General features: G+C 41.5%; 2 protein-coding genes across 4 annotated transcripts; both read left to right on the top strand.

Annotated features, from left to right (window-relative positions):
* Positions 1 to 983: 983 nt before the first annotated feature.
* LOC101174276 (gasdermin-E-like) lies at positions 984 to 8,322 on the top strand. Of its 3 annotated transcripts, none has more exons than XM_020707133.2 (11): positions 984 to 1,123; positions 2,203 to 2,475; positions 2,573 to 2,765; positions 2,943 to 3,120; positions 3,205 to 3,325; positions 3,871 to 3,915; positions 5,077 to 5,226; positions 6,109 to 6,236; positions 6,339 to 6,507; positions 6,622 to 6,692; positions 7,763 to 8,322. In XM_020707133.2, exons 2-11 carry the CDS (start codon positions 2,265 to 2,267, stop codon positions 7,991 to 7,993), a joined length of 1,497 nt encoding a protein of 498 aa, XP_020562792.1. In that variant the 5' UTR covers positions 984 to 1,123; positions 2,203 to 2,264; the 3' UTR covers positions 7,994 to 8,322. The 3 variants fall into 3 exon arrangements, with proteins under 3 accessions (XP_020562792.1, XP_078811501.1, XP_011479184.1); XM_078955375.1 differs by lacking the exon at positions 7,763 to 8,322 and adding an exon at positions 7,372 to 7,659; XM_011480882.3 differs by lacking the exon at positions 3,871 to 3,915.
* Positions 8,323 to 18,732: 10,410 nt separating this feature from the next.
* Positions 18,733 to 22,857, top strand: nup42 (nucleoporin 42). Its single transcript, XM_004073866.5, has 7 exons — positions 18,733 to 18,971; positions 19,673 to 19,949; positions 20,029 to 20,117; positions 20,209 to 20,285; positions 20,401 to 20,487; positions 21,263 to 21,359; positions 21,604 to 22,857. Exons 1-7 carry the CDS (start codon positions 18,848 to 18,850, stop codon positions 22,104 to 22,106), a joined length of 1,254 nt encoding a protein of 417 aa, XP_004073914.1. The 5' UTR covers positions 18,733 to 18,847; the 3' UTR covers positions 22,107 to 22,857.
* The last annotated feature ends 2,975 nt before the right edge of the window (positions 22,858 to 25,832 follow it).

Below are 25,832 nucleotides of genomic sequence, written 5' to 3'. Positions count from 1 at the left end.
ATTAGATTGCTAATCCTAATTGTTGTTTTATTTTCCTTATATTTCAGGCGTCACAGAAACTTTGTTTAGTTGTAGAAAATTATTCTGCATTCATGTGGTGTTGGAAGATTTGTTGTCTTTCTGATGTTCATGTGTGCTTTCTGAGTTAGACAGACATTTTTCCAATCATTCCAACACCACATGAAGGCTGCATTTCTTTAAATTTCTTTTACATTTTTTTCCCCTGAGGGACGTCAATCTATTATTTCTCCCATGAGGTGGATCACCAGAACAATCCACATAACTGCTCCTAGTCTGGCCCTACTGTTAAATTTTAGAAGCCTTTGCGGTCCACAAGTCAAAAAGTTTGCCCGCCCCTGGGTTAAAGGCATTGTTGGATCAATCATCATCAAGGTTGATAGTGAAGATAGTGGTGGAACTCCCACAGACATTATCCTGCTGCCCCCTCACAGGTGAACATCCAGGGAAGAAACATTTTAGAGAGTGATTTCTGGACCATCAACACTGACCTCATGTACAGGAAGGTCCAAAGCAGGTGCTGCCTGCTGAGGAGTCTGTGATCCTTTTGGAGGGAAGGGGTCACTCTTGAGGACCTTCTTTGACTTTAGCCATCCTGTACGGCACCACCGGCTGGAGCAGCAGCATCTCAGAGAGGTGAAGTATGAAGCTGGACAGTCATGACGAAGGAATCAACCGGTGATGAAGCATAGGTGGCATTTCATAGGTGGTGGTAGCAGCAGACAAGTCTGTTCATGTTCTGGTGCCCCCACACCAGCACCCACAGACATCCCAATCCCGGTGGTTTCACATGGTTCTGCTGGATGGAAGGAGGCGGTCCATGATAAATGGCGCTGCCGCGCTGTTTTGCGCAGTCAGTCGCTCCTTCCTCCACGCAGACGGGGCTCTGACGGAGCAGCCCGCTCTGACAGTGACCTGTGTCCGATCTCCCACCGTTTGATCAAGTCACTCTTTTTGTGGGATGCTTGGATTTTAGTGTGTTTTGTGAGCCCAAACCGCGTTTGGATATTTTGGCACACTTTTTTACGCACGCCGTTGCTGGCGTGACGCGGACAAAAACTCGTTTTTTTCTTCCTTATTTCATTTTTCTGACGGTGCATTTCGGGTAAGATATTTTGAAAATCTGCACACTCGCCGTGAATTATTTTTTTATTTTTGATCAGTGGATATAATCAGTTTGGTTTTATTTCTTCAGTGTTTCTAATTTGAGTCATGAGTGCGCCAGGACTGAGGGCTGCTGGGAAATGTGGTTGAATTTTTCTGTGCCAAAACACACTTTTAAAAAGTTGTTACATAAATAATTAATTCAAAAAAGGATGGAAAAAAGTAAAGTAAATTTCAGTTAGAATATGTTGTTTTGATTTGTTTAGCTGTAATCTGAGTCCAGATTAGTGAATAACTCCTAATCCCATTTTTGATCACTGTGTGTTAACCCTTGTGCTATCCTATGCACTTTAACATTGGGAGTGGGGTCATGTAGACCCACTAGACAGTGCGCTGAACGTTTTTTCTTCAATGATTTGTGATCTTCACTGGTGTCCATGGATTACATGAAATCTTTCCACCTTTATCCACCTTTGTCATGGTAGGGAGAACACATCAATGGTCATCTTGACCCCATAGGATAGCACAAGGGTTAAAGCTGTTCTCATCCATGGATTTCTGCTGTCTTCCTCTTTTCTTTGGATCAGATGACGGCAAACAAAAGAAACGTTAAATATTTCAAAATCGTACATTCGAGCCTTTGGAACTGGAGTTTGGGGAGAAGGAAATGTCTTCTGTGACAGGACAGCTCATTCATAATAGATCCCACATGCTGAAACTCTGCCTTGCTTTTGTAGCTTTCCAGCTTTCTTAATGTCCTCCAGCCAGTGTTCTGATGTGCATTGGCACTAAAGCCTCCCTTGGACAGCTGCTATGGGGGCTCTAAGTGTTTACATTCCTGTGGCATTGATCATAAATGATACATAAACATACAGTAGATTTTTTTTCACCCCTCTGAGTCACCGTGTGCCGATAGCCCGCCAAAGACAACTGTGGGGCTGCTACACTATTCTCCACTTTGTTCTGGCTCTTCAGTTTTGGAAGAAATGCAATCAAGAAGGTTAAACTCAGTGAAATGCCATGAGGTTTGCTGTTTATTAAACAGCAGATGTGCACTGATCTTTGTTCTCTGCTCTGCAGGGAGACGAAAGTGAAACCAGAAGAGCAGTTCCATTCCAGCATTTTGCAATTCTACTAAGGTCATGTTTTCCAACGCCACGGCCAACTTTGTGCGTCAGATTGACCCAAATGGAAGCCTCATTCATGTGTCTCGGCTGAATGACTCAGACAAACTAGTACCCATGGGATTGGTGGTCAAGCGTAACCGCATCTGGGCATGGCAAAGGCCCAAATATCGGCCTACAGACTTCATTCTGAGTGACTTGCTGCAGGGTGACTTGAAGCTGGAACCGGGTAAGCAGGCGTTCACACTCCGGAGGATGAAATAAGGAGCTGCCTTTACATCAAACTGAGAAGCTTCCTCACACACATCTGTTTATTGGTTCCTCAGGAGTCTCTCAGATGGATTTCCTCACATATAAGGGGACGTATATTGATAAGAAATCTGCGATGTTGGATGTGAGAGCTGGGGGGGCAAACGCTGGACTGGAAGGGCAGGGAGCATCCAAGCTTCACTCAAGTTTTGACAATCTGAAGAAAGAGGAACTGGATGTGAGAAAGTTGCTTTCAGACTCCAGCAACAGGTTCTGTTTTGACAGTTTTGACATCATCTTTTCATTCATGAATTTAGAAATGCCTCTGACGCTATGAATGCACAAAGACAAGCGCGTCATTGAAGTCATGCTTCTCCGGATTTGCTCCTGAATCTTGTGATCGTCACGCTGTTGGAAGTCATAACTCCTGGTTTTGTTTTGAATCAGGCTGGTGGACATGCACCATGTGCTGGTGCAACAGCTGGAGAAGCGAGCTGATGTGCTGGCAGTGGTGAAGGAGCGGATTCTCACCACCAGCCCGTGCTCCGTCACCCTGAGAAGGAAGCAGCAGTGTGGCTTTCATGGTGTTCTTAGCCTCCTGAGCTTGCTGGGAAGCTCCGTCAGGGTTTGCCTCTTTCAGTAATTCAGAGAAATGAAAAGAAAAAAAAGAAAGTTACTCATCTAAATCTGTTCTTGTGTTTGTTCTCAGGTGTGTGTGCAGGACCTCAGCAACGTTGAGATGAACAGTGATGTTTCCTTGGAGATCCCCTCTGGAACGGTCATTGCATACAGCGTGCTAGAGCTGCAGGTCCAAAAAAACGGACACTACGGTGAGCGTGTGTTGACAAGCGGAGCAGAAGAGACGGAAACTTCGACTCACAAACGTAACTTCTCTGTTTTAGGTTGAGTGTCTTTGTTCGTGTGAGCAACCCACGCCTGGAAACACAGAATTTTGAAACTTCTAATCTTAAAAAAAATAAATCAAAAAATCAGGCTGTCCCCTGTGGTCAGGTGATGCTTAGTATGCTTTAGAGATTCATTTAGTTGTTTTTCAAGATTTTTTTATTTTAAAAACAGGGGAAAAAAGGGGAAGTGAATTAAATGTGTGTGGGTGATCATTTTTAATGCTCTTATGTCATTAACTTCTATCTCAGACATTCATCTGGAATATTATAGTGGTTTTAGGAAACTAAACACACTATCACACATTTTTCATAGCTTTCATGATAATTAATAGTAAATCCCTGCTATATCTGCAAGGCAGCGGTGTGTTAATGCAATACAGAACAATAAAGTTTTTACTTTGTGTATTTCTTAGTGTGAGGAGCCATAACATAGATTACAAAGATCATATGAACCCTCTTTTTTTCTACAGTCCATCATCCACCCCAGAAGAACATGAACACTCACTCGAGCACAGGTGCTATCTCACCTTTGCACAAATAGTTTGTGTGATTGAATGAAATGTTTCACGTTAGTCTTAATGCACAAGTATGTGTGTGTGAATGTTAGTTGTATCATGTGCATGTTTACTTGTTTGTTTGTTTGTATGTGAACATTATTGAAGTCAAAAGGTATGTTTGTAACATCCAGCAACTTGTTGCATTATGTTGCTTTATGATTTTACCCCTTCTATATTAATCCCCCCCCACCCCCCCAACATCCCTCTCTCTTCTTCCCTTCTCTTCTTTTCCGTCCGGTCCAACAAAAAACAGTTACAAATATAAATACCAGTAATATGAATAAAGTTTAGTCTAAATAGCAAAAGGGGTTTATTCAAATACTCACCTTGTGTGTCAGAAGATTCATAACCCCATGTTGTAACAGTAAAATATGTCCAACACAAGAGGCTTTCAGCTCTCATCTCTTTGCTCAGCTGATGGACAGGACACGTTTAAAAAAAAAAAAAGAAATAACTCTAAGATGCAAGCCTTTCTTATGTGGACTTAATGTTTTTTTGACTTCATTTTGGGGCTCTTAAATACTTAAAAAAAGATTTTATACTGTTGCATTAAAATATTAGATCAGCTGTCCACATCAAGGATCCAATGGTAAAATCAATAAAGTTGATTTTAAATTAATAAAGTGATATTAATTTAAAAAAAACAGTCCAGCTCACCACCTGTGCTACAAACTCTATATTATTAGGTTTTTACTTTGTTTTTTTTGGTGTGTCTCTTGTTTTTCTATTTAACATAAATAGAACATATGAACCACAATTTACTTTTTCCTTTACAGTATTAGATTGTTGCTCATTTCTTTGTCTAGTGCTATGTCACACACAGTTTTAAACTCAGCATTATAATTAGAATGACTTGACAAGAATGACTTCTTTGCACTTTTCAGCTAAAATGTATTTAAAGTTGACCTTTTACATACATTTGAAAGTTTTCTTTTATATTCATCTGTGTGCGTGTATGTTTGAAAAGACTGCAGTGTGTCTGTACTTGATTTAGTGCAAAGAGCAACACAAGAGTCCAAGAATACAGAATTTCATGCAGTAGGAGTTATTTTTGCAGATTTGAGGAAGGAAGGACTTTTGTTTTTCCTTAATATCAATTTGTCTTGTTTACAATTTCAGATATTTGCTTGCAGCCTGGAAGAATTGGGGGGTTTGCAGATAATCCTGATCCAATTTCTAGATCGTTGCATCATTCCACTGACACAGTCGACAGTTTATGTAACTGGAACAACCCTAAAGAGGAAGTAGTTTGGGGTGTACGACAGAATGGTGAGTATGAATGAACTGAGTGTGGTGCACATTTAGGGGAATGTCATAGGAAGTGTGACTCTGATGAAATAATAAAACTAGAAAAGCTTCCTGTTTTTGTTGTAACTCGCTTGTTTTCTTAAAGTTGGTCATTATAACGATGCAAAACAGATTAAAACAGCCGAGAAAAAGACAGCAACATTTTTTGGGGGGATAGTGTTGCAGAAAATTGTCTGAAAAATTATACATAATGTTATTTTAGTGTTTAGTTTTGTTTGTGTAGTTATGTTTAGTTGGAATAAGGAGCTTCTAACAGGGTACTTGACATAATGAATATCACATAGATCCACAAAAGTCACATTCTAGGAGGATTTGGAACACAAACCTCAAAGACAAAAAAGAAAGTAGGATGACAGACACAGCTCAGTCACGGTCTCTAAATATGACCAAAAACAACCTAAAAACCAAACTAAACAACAGAATCCTTAAAACGCATCAGGAAGAGCGAAGAATGCAGAGTTGCATCTCAAGAACACCATACGTACTGTGAAGCATGGGGGTGGAAACATCATGCTTTGGGGCTGCTTTTCTGCAAAAGGGACTAGAGGACCAATCAGATTTTAAGGAGATGATGAATGGGGTCATGTATGGTCCTTCCATCCATGATAGTCAGGGTTACATTAGAAGTATTGAGGTGAACTTTTATCTTTGACAAAATATTTATATTCTGCACCAAACAATTAATTATTTTAAAAATCCTGGATTTTTTTTTTTTGTCAGGAGGAAAAGAGCACCTCTAGCAGGAAATAAAATGGAGTGTGTTTAAACTGTTAGGATTAAAACAACTGACTTTGAAGGAGGAAACTAAGTCACAGTGTTTCTAAACTTCATGTAAACCTGTAGTTGCAGACCTGCAGTGGGCTGACCTTGCTCCTCTGGCAGATCTTCCCCAGTCCACTCGATATCCTTTGATCAACCAGCTTCAGGAGACTCTGACGGATAGAGCTGCTCTGTCATATCTGCAGGCTGTGGTGGGTTTCTATGGAAGAGATGGTCTCAAATGTAATCAAATAAAGCACATTAGAAAAGGTCAGTACATCAAACGTCAAATCTACTCTAATTTTTGTTTCTAGTTGGAGGAATTGTGCGATGGTGACACAGTGGAGAGCATAGAAGAGAGCTCTGAGATCCAGAGGAAGTCCACCTTCTTGGACCAGCAGGATCCCGTCTTCCCTGCTGAAGACCTTCAACGTGAAACTGCAAAGCTCAAAGCTGTTTACCTGCTCGTCAGCACAATGGATGGTAAAAGGAGACTCTGCAAGCGTCAAAGCTGCAACTGTTTACCACCAACAACATGCCTGCTGTTGCAAATCTTTAATATTTAATCCTGCTGTGGTCTCTGTCTGTTTTGGGCAGAACTGCCTGATGAAGCCCTGGGCCTCCTGAGCGAAAGCCGTCCTGTTGTCCTGCTGGCCTTCGATGAACTGGTTGGTTGATCAATATCTTTGATCGCTCCAGACAAATTTAGTTTTGCCAACAACTATGAAGTTATGTTGATACCGCCCTGCACGTTCAAGCAGGCATTTCCAAAGAAAAGTCTATGTAAACCATGGCCGGATATAGGCATGGGCACGGGGGGGCAATGTCCCCCCAAATGTGATGGCCCGCAAAAATCCACAATCAACCCAGAACAAGTTAAAAATTTAAACTAATATTTATGATAGGATAGCTGGAAAAAAAATGGACCAATGGACAGACAGATTAAGCAGAAAAGAAAAGAAAAGGCCTCTCTGTTACTGAGAGCTTTCTGTTTACATGCTCTCCTGGTAGCCAAAAAAAACAAACAAACAAATAAAAGAAAAAATCCAAATATCCAAATGATTAAAAAACAGCCATAGCGGGGTACAAATCAGTGTCCTGCTTCTTCGTGTCCCAAGCCTGGGCAGTGTCAGGAAGAGCATCCAACATAAAACATATAAGACATTGATATACGGATAGATAAAGTGATATGATGACAGCATAGTTTGACACCCCCTGCACCCCATAGTGGAGCTGGCTAAATCCAGGCAGGGTTTTACGCATGTTTTCAGCCACTACTTACAAAACCTGTTTGATTGATTGATTTGATTGGTTGATTAGTCATCTCTGTTTGTTTTTCAAATATAGATAGACCAAGGCCACCCTCCTGACACGATGGTTATCCATATCTGCCATTGTAAAGAAGTAATAATCAGACCAAAGGATGTAAAGGAAAAACAATGAATCAGAGATCGTGAGAAGTTCACAACTTTACCTTTTTGCACCAAGCCTCTTCTAACTGTGAGTGGCAGACATGCGCTAGTAAACAGTAGAAAAAAGAAGAAGAAGCCCTTCCCTGTTTGTGCAGTGTGAATGCATTGCAATAACTCCAGCAATCCGATTCTTTGCAGCACTGCCCCATTTATAGAGTTCTACAAAACCAACTGTAGTTTCATGCATTCACAAGTGACAACATGTGCATTCATTTAGAAATACACATTTTCTATTTTTACTAATACATTATTCTACGATTTTCCAGCTGAGCAGCTTGAAGGGCAGCGGCGGGTCCATCTCCATCGACTCTATTCCTGTCCCTCTGCAGGACAACCAGGCCTTCCAGCAGGCCGAGCAGCTTTTTTACTCCATCGGTGTCGCTTTGAGGAGGGATGCTGAGCAGCTCTGGATGGAGAGTGGACGTGAGGATGAAGTTCTGCTGTTGCTCCTCAGCTTCAGCATGCATGGCCTCTCATTGCTCCTCACTGGCTGTTAGTTATTGTTTCTAATTTCTTGTTATTTTCATGTTTTGTGCAATTCTTTTCTGTTTTTTTTTCTTATTTTAAGGTATGGGCTTTTATTGAAGTACTGTAGTAACCCATCATTGTCATTATTGTTAAAGCTTTTATGTAATATTTATTGTATAAACATATTTGTTAATAATCTGTCAGGTTTTTTTGGCTAGTCATGTTAGAAGCTCTTATTCAATTTAAAACAAACCAAAAAATAAGAAAAAACTGCTCTGCTAAATCAACCTCTTTACCTGAAAGTATAAATTGTTTTAAAATTTTGTTCAATAAATGTTTTGTATTAATCCCTTTTAAAGTTTTTTTGTAAAATGTATTTTATCAAGTACTTTATAATTTATAAAATGTTGTATTTCTTTATTTTTAAAAGTGATTAATTCTTTTACATTTTGTATGAGTGCTCTTTAAAAAAGCACTTTTTATCTTTATTATTTTTACAGTAAAGTTTAACATATAATTATTTATATCATTCTTTTTTTTCTTGAAATTTTTATTTTCTTTAAATTTCTTAATTGAAAAGATCATAAAGGTTTGTGCTACTGTTTTTTTTTTTCATTTGTTTTATTGAATTTATGCAATCATGCACAAGAGTTATTGGTATGTTGACAATGAAGACAACAAAATGTGATAATTTTATACCTTCATATAAAATTATATCACCATTTCTATCAATGTTTTCTTTTGGAAGCAGTTTAGAAAGGAAGAGCTTCCAAGTTTTATATAAAAGGTTACAAACCTGATTCTCTTTGCTGCTCTTTGCACTTCAGAACTTTGTATCTTCATTAAACTTGATGAGATGTTTTTTTTTATTGTATTCAGACTGAAATTCATACCTGAAAAATATTTATAGCATTTTAGAGATTCAAAATTGTTTGCATGTAGTTAAATATTGCTTCAAGCTATTTTGTTTTTCATCTCCTATTATAATATATTCTCCTAATAAAAAATTATCTTTAGCAAATTTAACCCTTATTATTTTGTTAAGTTCGCACAGCCAAATATATTTGATTAAAGTTAGATGACATCTGCATTCTTGTTTGTTCATTAACTTTTTCAATAAAAATCGTTCAACAATATAAAGGAGGAGAAAAAGTCCAACATTTGTCTGATTATTTTGCAGTTTCTTCCTTAGAATGAAGACAAACCAATCATCCTCAGTCAAGACATGAAGATCATGCATGTCATGCTTTGAAAGGTAACAATATGAACAGGAAGACAAAGTCTGCTATCAAGAGCTAAAGCTACAGAGAAATCGTTGCCTGTAAAAATGTTGGAGTTTGACATCTTTTCTGAAGAGATCCTTGAATTATAATCTCCAAACTCACCTGTCCTTAATACTTCTGTCCTTGTTAATTCTCAATAATAATCTTAAAGATCGAATATACATTCCCAAATAATTCAAAAGAGACCACTGCTTTGACTTCACAGCTTGAGATTCCAATTCATGAGGGATATGTGACTGACTTTACATTCTAATTTATATTTTTACATTGGCAGAATTTATGACTATATTCAAACACAGTCTTCAGTGTAGGTTTTCTTTTCCACGCAAATAAATTGTTAAGAATGAAATCCCATTGTTTTCACATTCTATATAAAATCATAGTACTGAATTTTTGGAAATGTTTTGAAGGTAAATATAAATTAAAACATAAGACGTGTTAGGAAAAACTTTGAACAGTTTGTGGGAAAAACATATTTTTTTATCTGTAATTCTCTGTATTTTCCATGCTTTTCTTTTTTTAATTCAAAATATTAACATTTCTATAAATATTTTATGAATTTGGATTTTTCTGATTTATTTTTACACATTTCTGTAAATTGATTTATGGAAGTGAGTTCATTTTTTTTTAAGGCAGTATGCTGCTTTAGGTTAGTCCCAGCCTGTTTGGAGTTCTTTGCTTCTGTAGTTCTTGAAAATATTGGATCGAATATCAGGTTTTGTTGATGTTTATATTGATTTCATTGTGCCTTGTATTTTGAAAAAACAAGCGCCACTTGAGGTCGCTGTGGCGTTTAAATTTGAACAGCACTTGTCGCGGGACTCTGACGTAAGCAGGCTACAAATCTTTTTTTTTAATTGAAAAAACACTTGAGGTTAACAGTTTGTAACAATTGTGTACAATTATGCAAAGTATAGAAACATCGAAACAAGTACTGGACATGTACAAACAACAATTGCAAGTTAAAATAAAGTAAAATTTTACCAATTATACAGAAAAAAATTAAATACAAGACATTAAAATAAAAAAATAACTAAAAAGGAATAAATAAAAAAATAAAATAAAAAAGGGGGTTTACATAGACATTTGAATGATTCTTAGCTTGGGGGTTATCAAGAAGCTACAATTTACATATGATACTTTGAAGTTTCATAGCAAGTTTGTTTGCCATGAAGTTTACAAATGAAAAAAAGAGCAGAGTTCTTTTGGAAATGTAGAAAAAAATGGTTTGATTTTAAGGAAACGACATTTATGCATATAGAATTTACCCAAAATAATTTCAACATTCAGAATAAGTGCTATGTTCTTGTTTTCTAAAATAAACCCAAAAATAATGTCCTTAATAAAAAAAGTCTGCTAAATGTGGAATCTTGGGGAAAAGACAATATTGTAAATTATTCCAAAAGACATCAGAATAAAAACATTCAAAGAAAAGATGCTCAGTTGTTTCAATCTCCACATGACAAAAAGAACAACAATTTTCAGGAATTCCTAACTGTTTTCTTAATAATTCCTTGGAAGGGTAGATATCTGAAAAGGTTTTAAAGTGGAGTTCCTTGGCTTTCGGAGGGATGGGGAGTTTTAAATATTTAATTCGTATTTGTTTCTTTTCTGAAATATTAACATATTGAGTTATATAATTTGGATTTGAGATGTAGGGAAAGGACATTTCATTTAAATATTCTCTGATTTGATGGTTTGGGAGTTTGGCAGTTGCTATGTTGTGTCCATTAATCAGAAGCTTGGGGACAGTAGGATGTTTGTAGATGTCATCATGAAACAGATCAGAAACTGATTTTACAACATTTTGAGGAATGGCCTTAATATTTTTTCAAAATCTTTTCTATTTGTTAGTGAAGCAGCCTACAAATGCTAACCAGGAAGAATGCAGCTATTCCACAGATGCTACCCAGCCAAATCCTCACTACACACAGACATTGATAGAAACTGCTCCTTTTGTAAATTAGACACTGAAACAATCATACATCTATTTTGGAAATGCCCCCAAACAGCAACTTTTTGGAAAGACTTCACCTCTTTTGTTCAATGTAAAATTTAGAAAAAATTTGATTTGGTATACAAAGATATATTATTTGGTTTTTATTATGGTAAAAATTCATTAATGAGGGAATACTACTTAATTAACCTTTTAATAATAATAGCCAAATTTCATATCCATAAATGCAAATTTTCTGGAAAAAAAAACCCATATTGAAACTTTTTATGATTGAGTTAAACCAATATACCAGAACAATAAAATCTTATTCTTTTTTTTTTTTTTTTTTTTTTTTTTTTAACTTGTCCTGTCCAACAGCTAGGCAAACAGATGAGAGCTGAGGGCCTCTTGTGTTGGACATATTTTATTTTAACAAGAGGGGTTATTCATCTTCAGACAAACCAAAGGTATGTCTGAATAAACCCCTTTTGTAATTGAGGCCAAACTTTATTAATTTCAATCATGTTTGAAAATCTTTGGTGTTGGACCGGACGGAAAAGGAAAGAGGGGAAGAAGAGAGAGGGACGTTAGAGAGAGGGGGGGGTAGGAGGGTGATAATAGGAGGGGAAGGGGGGTAAGACCATGAAGCAGCATAGAGCAGACAGGTTTACTGGTTGTTTATCGTTACGATACGGTTCAAATGTAGTACAAAAAGGGCGGGGCCTGTTCACACACACTCAAATATTATCAACACACCTGCTAGCCGCAAAAATGTCCACATGTCAACATGCACACAAAACAGATAGTGTTCACGAACGCATACCTATGCCTTTAAACCAACTAGTGTGAAATCTTTCATTCATTCAATCATGCAAACTATTAGTGCAAAGGTGAGCTAACACCTGTGCTCAGGTGAGTGTTTATGTTCTTCTAAAATGGATGGTGGAATGTGAAAAGAAGGAGGAGGAGCGCCCAGCCACCCCCACACCCATACCCCCGCCGCAGCAGCAGCGGCAGCCGGAATTCCCCCAACGCCACACGGGAACAGGCAGGGAACAAACGCCCCCCGGGCGACCAAGACCGCCACCCAGGCCAGGGCCAGCAGGACCGCCGCGAGGCCCCCAGAGCCAGAGAGCAGGCAGGCGCAGAGGGAAAGAGAGCGCCGCCCCAGCCCAGCCAGGAAAGCAGCCCCCCGCCGCGCCAGAAGAGCCCAACGCAGGGCCCCACCGGAGAGGGACGCCCACAGCCCCAGGCGAGCACCCCACCACCACCCAGGAGTTCCGGGCATCCCCCCGCCCCGACCCCAGGTACGAGCCAGGACCCCCCAAGGGAGACCCGCTCCGCACTCCAGGCAGCCACCCACCCGGCCCACGGTTGGTCCAGGTAGGAGCAAGGCAGGGGCCCGCCGCCCCCGCCCAGGAGGGGGGAACCCCGGGGAAAAAAGGGCGGCCCACAAGGGATGTTATAAATATGGCCCGACCAGGCTCGGCCATGTTGGAAGTTTGGCGGGGCCCAGGGGCAAGGACCAGGACCAACCCCCCAGGGACACGAACACCCCCGGCTCAGGTGTAATATGAACCCCCCCACCGCGCGGAGAGAGCACCGCCGGGCCCAGGGAGCCGGCACCCAAGGGACACGGCCGCCATCGCCAAGGGGCCCGCACCCCCCACCAGGGAAGGGGTAGGGGACAGATGGACCCAGGTCCCACCTTCCTTGTAAAATGTGTGTGTGTGTATGGGTGTTTGAGAGGGTGTTTGTGTGCATGTGTGTGTGTTTATGTTTGAATGTATATATTGAAGGGGGAGGGGTTTGTGTACTAAGGGGGGTGCAGTTAAAATTGGCGAGTAGGGCACTAAGGGGACATCTCCTGATTACTCACAGTGATGTCCCCTCACCCTCCACACCAAGGGGCCCTAAATGTCTAAGGTGCGGTTAAAATTGGCGGGTAGGGTGCCAGGAGGACATCTGCTGCTTGCTTGCAGTGATGTCCAAGCACCCCCCCTACCAAGGACCCTACATGTCTAAGGTGCAAATAAAACCGAAAGAGGGGGGGCCCGCTCCATACGGCAACCATAGGAGGGGGGCCACTCCCAAGTAGCCCCCCCCCAAGGCGCATCGCAGGCTAGACCCCCCACCCCCTCACCCTAATATGAGGTTATATAAGGAAGGGGGTAAGTTGGGGACAGGTGGTAGACTGTCCCCCGGTGGTCAAACAGCCGTCCCCCAGCCCACCCCCAGCAAAGGGGCCAGGGCCACCCAGCCCAGGGGCCCACCCCCGGAGGCGCCGACACCCCAGGCCCGGCACCACCCACCCCACACAGAGAGAGAGGAGCCAGAAAGCGTCACCCCCCCCCGGAGCAAGCCCAGGCCCCCACCCCCAGACGCCGGCCCTAGAAGAGCTCTGGTCAGGCCTCGACGGGACCGAGGAGGCCAACCGGCCGAGGCAACCACTGATTGCCTCAGCGGAGACCCCGACCCGCTAGCCCCCCCGACCCGTACTAATAATGGGCCCCCCCTCCCCCCCAGAACGCCCCCCCACAGGACAGGGCCGACAAGCCCTCCACCCCACCCCACCCCAGACCCCGCAGCCGAAGCGGGTGACACCCAGAGCGACCGGGGGCCCCGAGAGGGTTGTCCCGTCCCGTCCCAGAGCCAGGGAAGGGCCGATCCCAGCCCCAGGTGCAGATGGGCAGCCCATCCGGCGCCGCTGGGCCCCCCCCCACCCGAGCAGGGCCCCCCTCCAACCCCCCCCAGCACAGGCAACGGGACCACCCCCCCAAGCCAAGCCAGACCACCACCCCACCCCCCCACCACGCACCCCCACACCCAAGCCCAGAGGACCACGCAGCGCCCCAGCCCGCCCCACCCAGGCACCGGACCCGACCCCCCGACCAACGGAGCCCCCCACCGCCCCCGCCAGGCACCGGAAGCCCCGACCCCCACCCCAAACCACGGCAGAAGGGCAAGGAGCAGCGACGACCAAGCCCTCCACCCCCTAAGTCATGGAGTCAACCACAGGAGACCAGAGAGACTGAATTCTTTCAAAGTTACTTGAGCTTTGGGCTGACATTTTTTCCAAGCTGATATGATCAAACAGCAGATTTCTGTGTTGACTTATGTTTATATTTTTCTTGTTTTTCCAATTTATTAAAATAGTTTTTTTGGCAATACAAAGAGTTATGAAAATGATAGATGCTAATCCTTCTTCTATATCGATGGCACTCATGTCACCAAGCACACAAAGTGACGGTGAGGCAGTGATTGAAACCTTAAGCCAGACTGATAAATCGGCACATACCTGCTGCCAGAGAGCCTGGACAGGAGTGCAGAACCACAGTGCGTGCATGTAGCTGTCGGGTAGATTATTATCACAGTGCTCGCAAATGTCTGAGTTACTGAGACCCATCTTGAACATCCTCTGTCCAGTGTAGTAAATTCTGTGAAGAGTTTTGAGATGGATTAGCTGCAGATTTGGACTTTTTGTCAGTTTAAAGGTGTTTAGACAAAGTTCTGACCAGAAGCTTTCATCTGTGCTGATGCTCAAATCTGCATCCCATTTTTTTGTTGGAAGGGCAATATTGTTATCTAAATTACATAAAAGTTTGTATATTTTGGAGAGAGTTCTATTCATTGAAAAATTAATCAGAGTGGTAACTACATCTGGTAGCTTTAAATCGTCGTCTTTAATTTTATACTTTTTAGTAATACTTGATTTAAGTTGCTGATATTCCAAGAAGTTATTTATTCCATGTTTGTCTTGAAGTTCCTGGGGGGTTATGAATCTTCTATCAATAATTACGTGCTCTAGTTGTTTTATGCCCCCTGCTTGCCAAGCTGGGAAGTGAATCATTTTTTTGTTAATAAGGATGTCCGGGTTGTTCCAGATGGGTGTCATTTTGCACGGTTGAATTGATGATTTTGATATTTTGAGAAATTCCCACCAGGCTGTTAAGGTGGCATTTATATCAATGCTTTTGAAACAATCCTGTTTTTTAACTGTTTGGCTAATAAATGGTAGCTGTGACAGGTTGATCTTTCCACATAACACCTGTTCCAAGTCTAACCATGAGTTGGTTTCTGGATTATTTTTTAACCATTTTAAGATATATTGTAATCTATTTGCAAGAAAGTATTTGTGGAAATTAGGTAGTTCTAATCCTCCACAGCTTTTTGCAGATTTTAAAGTTTTTAGACTAATTCTTGCAGGTTTGTTGTTCCATAGAAAGCTTGATATGGATGAGTCTAATGTTTTGAACCATTTTAATGGCGGTTGTGTGGGAATCATTGAGAAGAGATAATTAACTTTGGGTAAGATTTTCATTTTAACCGTGGCTACCTTGCCCATAAGGGACAGAGGCAGGTTGGTCCAGCGTGTTAGATCGTCCTGTATGCTTTTCAGTAATGGGGTGTGGTTTAGCTGCACCAGTTCTGATAGTTTGGGGGAAAAGTAGATACCCAGATATTTGATATTTCCTGTTTTAACTGGAATTGTGAGTCTTTGTTCCATATTCCTGTTGAGTGGTAATAAAACAGACTTATTCCAATTAATGGAATAGTCTGATATGGAGGAGAATTCATTTATGATCATTGCTGTTTCATTTACAGAATGTAAATTCCTTAAAAACAGTAATATGTCATCCGCATAAAGACTAATTTTATGATGGCTGTGTTTGGTTTTTATTCCTATAATGCTCTCATTCTGTCTTATTGCTGCAGCTAAAGGCTCAATGAATATAGCAAAAAGAGAAGGAGAGAGTGGGCAGCCCTGTCTGGTTCCTCTTCCAAGAAAAAACCTGTTTGAAGTCTGTTTATTAGTTCTAACTGATGCATTGGGGTTGTGATATAATATTTTGATCCAATTGATGAATGTTTCTCCAAAACCAAACTTATGGAGGGCAGCAATAAGGAACTTCCAATTAACTCTGTCAAAGGCTTTTTCAGCATCCAGCGATAGTACCGTCATTTCCTGGTTTTTAATGGTGGCAAAGTCTATTATATTAACTAGTCTACGGACATTATCATCCGAGTGTCTGCCTTTGATGAATCCAGTCTGGTCGAAGTGAATTATGTGAGGAGTGATTTTTTCTATTCTCTGTGCTAGTGCTTTGCAGATAATTTTTACATCTGCATTGATTAGAGAAATAGGGCGATAGCTTAAAGGACTAGTGGGATCTTTGTCTGGTTTTAGAAGAAGAATTATGTTGGCTGAGTTCATGTTAGGTGGCATTGATTGGCTCTCATTAATAGATGTGACAGTTTTATAAAATGTTGGTGCCAGTTGTTCCCAGAATTCTTTATAAAACTCAGCAGGAAAGCCGTCAGGCCCTGGTGCTTTACCATTGGGCATAAGTAACAGAGCTTCATGAAGTTCAGACGGCGAGAGCGGAGAATCTAAGTTTGTGATTTGATCCTCATTTAGCCTGGGTAGGTTTACATTATTAAGAAATTAGTCAATACTTTGCTCTGACGGATTGATCTGCGGTGTGTACAGGTTTTTCTAAAAGTTTTCAAATGCTTTATTAATCTTGACCGGGTCATGAGGGACATTTCCTGTTTGGTCCATAATAGAGGTGATTGATGATTTTTCTCTGTTAATTTTAAGCTGATTAGCCAGAAATTTGCCAGATTTATTAGAGTTTTCAAATCTTTCAAGTCGTAGCCTTTGTATTTGAAATTGTGTTTGTTTATTAATGATGTCATTTAACTGGAGCTTTAAATTTTTCAGATCTCCCAGAATGTGTTCCTGTGCAGAAGCAGCATAAGCAGTCTCCAGGGTTTTGATTTTATTTTCTAATTCTAATAAATCTGCTTTCTCTTTGCGTTTTTTGTGCGTTGAATAAGAAATGATTTTCCCTCTCATGACTGCCTTTGCTGTTTCCCAAAGAACGCACGGTGGGATGTCTGGAGTATTGTTGAAGTCTAAGAAGGTTGCCCACTCTTTTTTAAAGAATTCAAGAAATTCCTGGTCCTTTAACAGAGACGTATTAAACCTCCAGGTTGTACCAGAGGGTGTGGATTTTTCCCTAGAAATGTTTACAGAGACTGGTGCATGATCACTGATAATAATTGGATGGATATTGGAGCTTTGAATATTTTTTAAAAGAGAGTTACTGATTAATAAATAGTCTAAACGGGAGTGTGAATAGTGAACTGGAGAAAAAAAGGTGAACCCTTTAGTGCTTGGGTGACATGAGCGCCACGCGTCGCAGAGACCCAGATCATTCATGTACTGCTTTAGAATACTTGCAGATCGCCATGTACGCTGGTTTGCTGCTGTGCTGAGTCTGTCAAGTTCAGGGTCTAAAACAAGGTTGAAGTCTCCTCCTATAATGATTGTGGAGTCAGAGTGAACTGAGAGTGAGGTGAAGAATCTGTGAAAGAAGGAAGAGTCGTCAACATTAGGACCATAAATACTCACTATACAAAAGTCCTTATTCTGAATGGATATATTAATGATTACAAATCTGCCTTCTGGGTCAGTAACTGTATCCTTATGAGTAAAATTAAGATTTTTATTAATTAAAACAGCAACTCCTCGTTGTTTGGAGTTGTAACTGGCAGAGTATATAACTGGAAATTGTAAGCAGCACATAAGGTGATTCAAAGAATTCGATAAATGGGTCTCCTGCAGTAGAGCTATATCTGCTTTTAGACCATCCAGGTGATTTAACACTTTCAGTCTCTTTGGCTCAGAGCCAAGTCCACGCACATTCCAGCTAACGATGTTAAGACTGTTCATAACTGCTCTGACTGAAAAGGTGTAAAGCTAAGTAGTGCTTGTGTACCAGTCCGTGTGCGCGTGCCCGCATTGAGAAGCGCTGTGCGCGTGAACGTTTTCTGGCTATGTGAGCTGCGTGTCGCGTGCGTCCTATGAGAGCCTGTGTGAGGTGATTGCAGTATGTCGGCGTGTGTGTGCGGGATCGCATGTGCACGCCCCTGTGTGCGCTTGTGTGTGCGCGCGCCCGTTCCGTGCATAAATAAATACTTACCGAGGATGAGTCTTATATATATCTTATTCTAACCCCAAAGCTATATGAACCTTTGACTCCCTGGAATTTTTTAAATGTACAGAATAACAACTTGCTGCTTATACTGCTCTTGTTTCTACCTGTGTACTTTAAAATTGACTTGTTTTTACTATGATCCTCTTCAATAAAGATTTTTGAAAAAAAGAAAAAAAAAGAAAAAAGAATGCAGCTATTCTGATGATAAGACTCTTTTTTTGAAGGATAGCAGTCAAATTTCTCGAGCATTAAATGTAATAATTCCAGAGCCTTGAATTTTTTTGTATACAATGGATGTTATGTGTATGCTCCTCTGGCATTTTTGGATTTTATTTTGTAAAACTGTGTTGTGTACTGTATGTACTTCCATTTTGTGGAATAAAGCTGTAAAAGAAATACAGCTATTTACTTTTTTCTATCGGTGTATTGCAAAGTAGACACATTTTCATTTTGTGACTTTTTTTCAATAAAGATTATTTGTAAAAAAAAAAAAAAAAAACACGAAAAAACAGGGAGAAAAAAACGAACGCCCTCGAATTGGAAACACCCAATGAGAAGCGAGGACGTAAATATTGTGCGACGAGCTTCACTTGCCGTAAATAACACTACCGAGCTCCGCTGTGTTTGGGGCAAGTTGGACGACAGAAAACAGTGTTAAACATGGTAGTTTGTAATTTTTTCCTTCAGGGCAGGTGTCGATACGGGGAAAAATGCTGGAATGAGCATCCGAGGGGTGGAGGTCGAGGAGGTGGCGGTCAGCAGCAGCCTAGAGGAGAACATGGAGGTACCACCACAAGTAGCCGTTTCCTGATTACTGATTGTGATTCTGTCTGCTTTTTCTTATTTTTCACTTTGAAATGCAAGTCTGTAATACAACTTAAACAAGTCACCGTTATTCGTTTTTTGTAATGAATTTGAATCACTTTTAATTAATAAAAAACACATAACCGTAACGTCCCTTCAGTCCAAACTGTGTTACTGTTTGTTTACTTGTTGTTATTTAAAAGAAACTACTTTCCTTACAACGATTAATGTAAGACTAAAATAATGAAAAAGTAAAATAGAATGACTACTGGTCCAACGATCGTCTAAATGGCTTAATATTCAACCCAAAGGGAGGTTTTGGTGTAAAAGGAGGGCAGACTATCAACCAGGAACATTCTGCTGCGTTTTTCACACTAAGACCACCAAGAACCCCGTCCTGTTCAAAAACCGCAGGACCTGGACGGCTCAAACCAGGATTAAATGATGCATTAGATAGTAAACGATGCATTAAACACAGTTTCTGATAGGTGAAAATGAGGTAGAGGGGGAGATACGAATGGCAGAGGAAGAGATAAACGTTAAGATGTCAGCGCCAAAAAGAGACGGGTGGACAGAGTTTTTCATTGGTGAAATGGTAAAATGATAGAAATCCATCAACTTGCGTTCGGCTAAATGTTGTGCTCCTAACATTGTTGCCGGGTTCTCATCTGTTCCTTTCAGGGTTTGGAAACAGAGTTTGGGTCAATCCCTCCCAACAAAAAGGAGGTTACATCCAACCTTCCTATTTCTCCTCCCACGGGAGAAACGACTGGGGTGGAGGAGGAGGTGGCGGCGGCGGCAGCGGTGGAGGAGGTGGAGGGAGACGAGACCATGTGAAAAGCTCCGAATTCTCCTTCTCCACTCAGAACCGATTTGCATCGCTGGATACCTCTAAAAGCTTCGTTGACAGGGGAGGAAGAGGAGGAACAGCTGCAGAGGAGGATGACAGTAAAAAACTGTGCGTTGCCTCTTTATTTATTTGCGCCACAATGCCTGACTTTCCCTCGTATGTCTTAACGGGTCTCATGGTCAAACAGGGAGATGATCCAGATGGACATGGATGTCTGGGAGAGTTCGGGGCAGTGGGGCTTCTCCTGTTATTCCATCGCCAAAGTATCTTTATCAGGTCTCTTCCACGATAACGTTGAAATATTGATCGTGTTCGGAGGACCTGGCGAGCATGGAGAATCTAAATCTTTTCTATTTGTTCTCCTCAGGCTTCACGGATCTCTCTCCTGAGGAGCTCAGGCTGGAGTACTACTCCAAAAGAGCATCAGGGGACCTGCAGACTTATGTGAGCATCTGTTATTCTGTCTGTGAATGCCCGCTTAGTTATTTTTTATTTTTGAAGTGTCACAAAGATTTGTCAGGATAAACACAACAACAGTGTTTAATTTTTGTGTGTTTAGATAAACGGTGTCAATCAGTTGCTGAGTCAGCGGAAAAACAGAATCCAGGAGCTGAAGAGCATGAATCCCAGCACGCGAGCTGCACTGGTGAGACACATCTTTACCGTTTTCAGCCGTGGTCTCAAATAAAGCGTTCCCTTTGTTAATAGCAGGACTTGAAAAGAACCTGCGACAAGATTGTAAATGATTTAAGGCTGCAAATCTCCTCACTGCCCACTTTTCTACACTTTTCTCAGACAAAAAAAGGAACATTTTCGCACTATTAAACGCTGAAAGTTCAACCCTTCATAGAAAAAAATAAGTCCAGTATTATAGAAGGAAACCAAAGATGTGATCGCGTTTAAAGATTTATGCAGGTTTGACTAAAAGAATACAGACATGGACGACCAAACCAACAGCCAATCAGGGCGCAGCACACTGTAAAGAGGGGAAAATTGCAATGAAAAGGAACATTACGAGGGAACACTGTACAACAGAAAAGCTAAGAATGTTTGTTTTTGTGGGCTTCTGTCCTTTAGTCTTCTTTCCCTTTGAAGTGATGGCACATGGACAGGAAATAAAACCATTATTTATTTCATCTCTCTGTTTGACCAGCTCATCAAAATTGCACATTTATCCGTTTAGTTTCTACTTTTCCCAAATATTAGGTTGTCTGTCATTTGTATTCTTACTCATATTTTCTTTGAGTTGGAGCACATTTCTTCCTGTGGGATGATTTAAGGTCCATTTTCTGCCACAGATTCTCGTTGGGAGGGAAAGGAACACTAGAATGTTTCTGGAAAACAGCAATAATCCACCAAACACACATTTTTCTACATTTTGTTGTGACGTTGGAACTCGCTGACAGGTTTTGCTTTTGCAGCTTGCAGAGTTGAACGGCGCGGGACCTCAGGGGTCTGCAGGAGGCTTCGGGGCCCCCGCTGAGTTTGGATCTTCTACGCCCGGCTTTGGAGGCAAAGGTTCTGTTTGTGTTGAACACATTTAAAGTTGATGTCATTTTGACCTCAAAAATTTTTGTTATTGACTACAAAGAGGAACTAACTGAGGTGTATGTATGACATGCAGCATACATTTGTGCAAATTATTAGTGATGCTGTTAATTTAGGGGGAGGATGAATGAAAAGTGACCCATGGTCCTGTCATAACCGTATCAGTGATTAAAAATGCTCACTTTTCTGTTTCTATCTGTCATTTGACTTGCAGGTTTCGGTTCACCTGCTCCTGCCCAGACCGGCAGCTTTGGCATTCCTGAAAAGCGCCCAGAATTTGGGTTGATATCGGCGGCGGCCACCCCGGCAGGGTTCGGCAGCCCCTTCGGATCTCCATCACAGCCTCCTTCTGGCTTTGGCGCTCCTGCCGGACCTTCAGCTTCGAACTTCTCCTTCGCTCCACCCTCTGACAAACCAGCAGGAGCTCCAGGATTCGGATCCGCCTCTGCGTTGGGCTTATTTCCAGCCGGATTTGGCGGGATGGATGGCGCCGGAGCCACCGCCACCACTGCAGCTGGTGGAAGTAGCGCGTTTCCACAAACGAGCGGAGGATTTGGGGCGGCTTCAGCCGCTGCAGGAGCTGGAGCTCAGTCGGACAGCCTGTTTTCATCTGAGAGCCAGCTGACTCAGGAGGAGCTGGAGCAGTTCAAAGCTAAGAGATTCACTCTTGGTCAGATTCCTCTCAAGCCCCCCCCAGCAAACCTGTTAGTGCTATGATGGGTGGAAGGAAGTCAATAAAATGTTTGAAAAGGAACTTTACAGGAAAAGAAGGATGTGGAGAGGCTTTTATTTTTTAATGAAAACTTCCTTTTGTTCTGGACAGTTTTCCTGAAATCCTCAATTTTTATTTTGGTTTTATGTATTATTATTATTTTCTTTTTACCAATTATGAGCATCATAGTGTTTTTTTTTTAAATCAAGTTCCAGTCCCCCTACTTACTGATATACAGTTACAATCTTAGAAGTCTCTTAAAAAAAATTTTTCTTTGTAAAAAAACACAATCCATCCATAAGTTGTGTTTTTGTTAGTGGATTATTATTTGTGCTTTAAAAAACCACCTTTTTAAGAGAAGATTGTCATTGGACATATCGGTCAGTAGGGGGAGTGGGACTTGATTTATGTTTAAAACCTATTTTCTCAAAATATAAGAAAATCAAGAGTTTTTTACACAAGCACAGAAACTAAGACTAAGTGAGACGTTCAGGGTAAGTTTCTTTGTTGGGCTCAGTGACAGCTGGGGTTTGGGTGAATTCATCTGGAGCTGAATGCTCGTCCGGGTCCAAACATTGTAGGTCGCAGGACATCAGCTTTGATCTACAGCGTGCTATTTATCCAGGAACCTCCCACCAGCCCGTGCTGGAAGACATAATTCATCTGCAGTGTTTTATGGAAGTGACGTCTGTGAAAGCTCAATTTTTTTATATTTTCACTACATTTAAGTCCATAAAAAAAATCTCTTTTTCTGCATTTCAGATGTTTGTGTTTCTTGGAGTCCAGTTGGATGTATATTTTATAGAGGACAGATGTTTTGAATATACAATTCTGTCATTTGAAATCAGCATTGTAGCTTTCGGTGCTGCAGTTTTACAGACTGAGCTGATTCAGCCCTCTGGATCACATGGAGGCCGTTTGTGTGTAGGGACCCTGTATTTGGAAACCTGTGTCTTAATGCTCTGTTTGCACTAGAAGCTGGAGCTTATGGCGGCGGCGGCGCTCTCCTGTGGCTTTCCTTTTCTTCAGGATGGTTCTGAATCTGGACTTATGCGATCAAAGCTTGCTGCACTCCAGCCTCCTTTCTCCACAGAACAAGGGTTGGTAATTGGAAGAATGAATCCTGAGGAAGAATTGATTATGTCCTGTAGCAGAAGTCAGCCTGTAGGGAAAGCGTGGATCGATCCACACGGTGTGATTCATGCCGTATGAGTGGCCGGCTTTGTAAGGGGCTCGGCTGCACATGTATGTGTTTCAGCTGCAAACATGTTTTATCAGGCGACGCTCTTGATCTGTTTCTGGGTTCAGAGTGCTGTGGTAATTTAGAGCAGTCCAACTCCGATCATCCTTTTTCAAAGGGATCCCAGTGGATTTATTTGAATGATTAGACTGTTTTTAGTCAAAATAAAAAAACCTGCATTGTTTTCTAGGACATAGTTTCTGTAGAGCGGCAGGAGTTCATGAGAAATTCCCCTCTTTTTCCCCAACAGTTGGGGTGTGGAGCAACCCCACCCTCCCTTCCCCTCCCTATGGCTGAGAGCTCTCTGTTTACACTCTCTCCTGCTAGCTTACAGCCCCTCGCATACCCAAACCTAATATTAGCGATACAAAAAAAAAAATATGGCAGCGATTTGAATAAATAAATCCTCAGAAATTTAATTTTGAGCTTAATTTTCTTTATGTCCTCCATAATCAGAAAAAATGCCACAAGAATGCGTAAAAAATAACACTATTTTCATCAGAGTGGGTGTTTAACGATTCAAAAAATCCCTTTAGAGTGGTGAAGTAAAACTGACGTGAAAGCATGTGAGCATTAATGCATAGCCAGGGATTGATTTCAAAAATATGCTCAATGATTTTAGAAAAATGATGACAGGTTTCCAAATTTCAGATCCCTTAAAAAACCTAAATCAAAATGTAAAAAGAGGGTTAAATAATCAAAAGTAATTATGAATTTGTCAATTCATCTAATCACTTTTCCTAAAAAAAATGCTCATTAAATGTTTATGAAATAATCAAAGTGAGACTCTCGTTCATAATCCATACATATCATATTTGTCATAGATCTAAACATTAGCTTTTTGCCCTCTTGGTAGAGCGTCTACCCTAAAACTGAAAGGTGGTGGGTTCAATTCCACAGTTGATTTCATCCCTTCCTTCTCGGCTGTCAGTTTGAAATGGGGGTTAAACCACTGCTGGGACTTAAACTTTAACATGGCTGGGATTCATTTATTTATTTATTTATTATGAAAGCATCGATGGGCATGGTAGAGCTTTGTGTTCTCAGTTCTCTTGTTGCACATGTGTGCATCCCTCAGCAAAAAGTAGTATACTACATATTTATGTAGTCTGTACTAAAAGTGAGGCAGAACAAATTTACTTTTGATATACCATCTGTATATTAGGAACCTAAAATGCTCCAATTTAATCTGAAGATTTATTTAGTCTTTTTCTAAGGGATCTCTTCCTCGCGCACAGTGACCTGCTCTATTTAAAGTCTGCTCTTCGACTCACACCGAGCCAAATCTTGCCGGTGTTTGTGTGTTGTGCCGGCTGTGGTCTTTCCCCCTGACTGCTCTTCCTCCAGACCAGACTGTGTTCAATTAATCATCTCTCCCAGTCAGCATGTCTGCTTCCAATCAGCAGCCAAGCCTTTGCTCGTCTGATCCTTGGAGCAGCTAGTTTCATTGTCGCTTCAGGTCAGTTTAAACCTGATAGTAACCAAATCTGTCTGTGAACGTTTTCCAGACATGGACGCAAAGATCCCTGCTTTGCAGCTTTCACAAAAACCTCACACCTCTTTCACTGCTGGAAAAATGTCCAGTATTGTCATTGATTCTGCATAATTTAAGCAAAATTCAAGTCTAATAAATATAAAAAACTGCAGGCCTTGGCTGACGGGAAATGTTTGTTCCCTGTTGAGAGACCGGTACAAGGCATTTCAATCTGGAGATGCAGCCACAACAACCGCTCTCTACCAGAGAAACTGAACAACTTCTACGCCCAGTTTGAAGTACACAACTCCATCCAGGCACAGATGCTCCCGTTATCTTCCAGCGACACAGCATTGCAGTTGTCAACCGCTGAGGTGAGGAAGGCCTTCTCCACCGTCAATCCACCCAGAGCGACCCGCCTGAACAACATCCCTGGACGGGTTCTGAAGGACTGCGCCGAGCAATTGAAAGATGTCTTCACCGACATCTTTAACACCTCACTCAGGCAGGCATTTGAACCCACCTTAAAACTGCTGTTATTACTCTAGTCCCAAAGAAGTCAAATCCAGCCTGCCCAAACGACATTCGCCCTGTGACCCTCTCACCATTGGGGCAGAATGTCTGGAGCACTTGGTCCTAAATCACTTCAAGAGCAATCTTCCAATAAATATGGACCCTTTACAATATGCATATGAAGCAAATCGATCCACGGAAAATGCCATCTTCACCTCTCTCCCCCGTACACTGTCACACGTGGAGAGGAAAAACACCTACACTAGAGTCCTCTTCATCGACTTCAGCTCGGCCTTTAACACCATCATTCCACAGCAGCTGGTGGAGAAGCTGGGGCTACTAGGTGTGGACACGGCAAACTGCAGTAGGACGCTCAGCTCTATGAGGGACAGGTTGCAGACAGTCAACATCGAGGCCCATCTCAGTGAGCACGGGCACACCACAGGGGTGCGTCCTGAGCCCACTGCTGTTCAGTCTGCTCACGCATGACTGTGCAGCTCGATA

This window comes from Oryzias latipes, chromosome 11 (assembly GCF_053564925.1).
Source record: "Oryzias latipes strain Hd-rR chromosome 11, Olatipes_Hd-rR_3.1".
Lineage (NCBI taxonomy): Eukaryota > Metazoa > Chordata > Actinopteri > Beloniformes > Adrianichthyidae > Oryzias > Oryzias latipes.
Note: the sequence above shows the minus strand (reverse complement) of the source record. Positions and strands in the feature narration are given on the sequence as shown.

Excerpts from the sequence above, each read along its gene's own strand:
- LOC101174276 (XM_020707133.2), top strand. The coding sequence starts at position 2,265 with ATGTTTTCCAACGCCACGGCCAACTTTGTGCGTCAGATTGACCCAAAT. Across the intron at positions 2,476-2,572 it reads TGACTTGAAGCTGGAACCGG|GAGTCTCTCAGATGGATTTC; the intron begins GTAAGCAGGCGT and ends TTGGTTCCTCAG. Across the intron at positions 2,766-2,942 it reads CTTTCAGACTCCAGCAACAG|GCTGGTGGACATGCACCATG; the intron begins GTTCTGTTTTGA and ends GTTTTGAATCAG.
- nup42 (XM_004073866.5), top strand. The coding sequence starts at position 18,848 with ATGGTAGTTTGTAATTTTTTCCTTCAGGGCAGGTGTCGATACGGGGAA. Across the intron at positions 18,972-19,672 it reads GCCTAGAGGAGAACATGGAG|GGTTTGGAAACAGAGTTTGG; the intron begins GTACCACCACAA and ends TGTTCCTTTCAG. Across the intron at positions 21,360-21,603 it reads GCCCGGCTTTGGAGGCAAAG|GTTTCGGTTCACCTGCTCCT; the intron begins GTTCTGTTTGTG and ends TTTGACTTGCAG.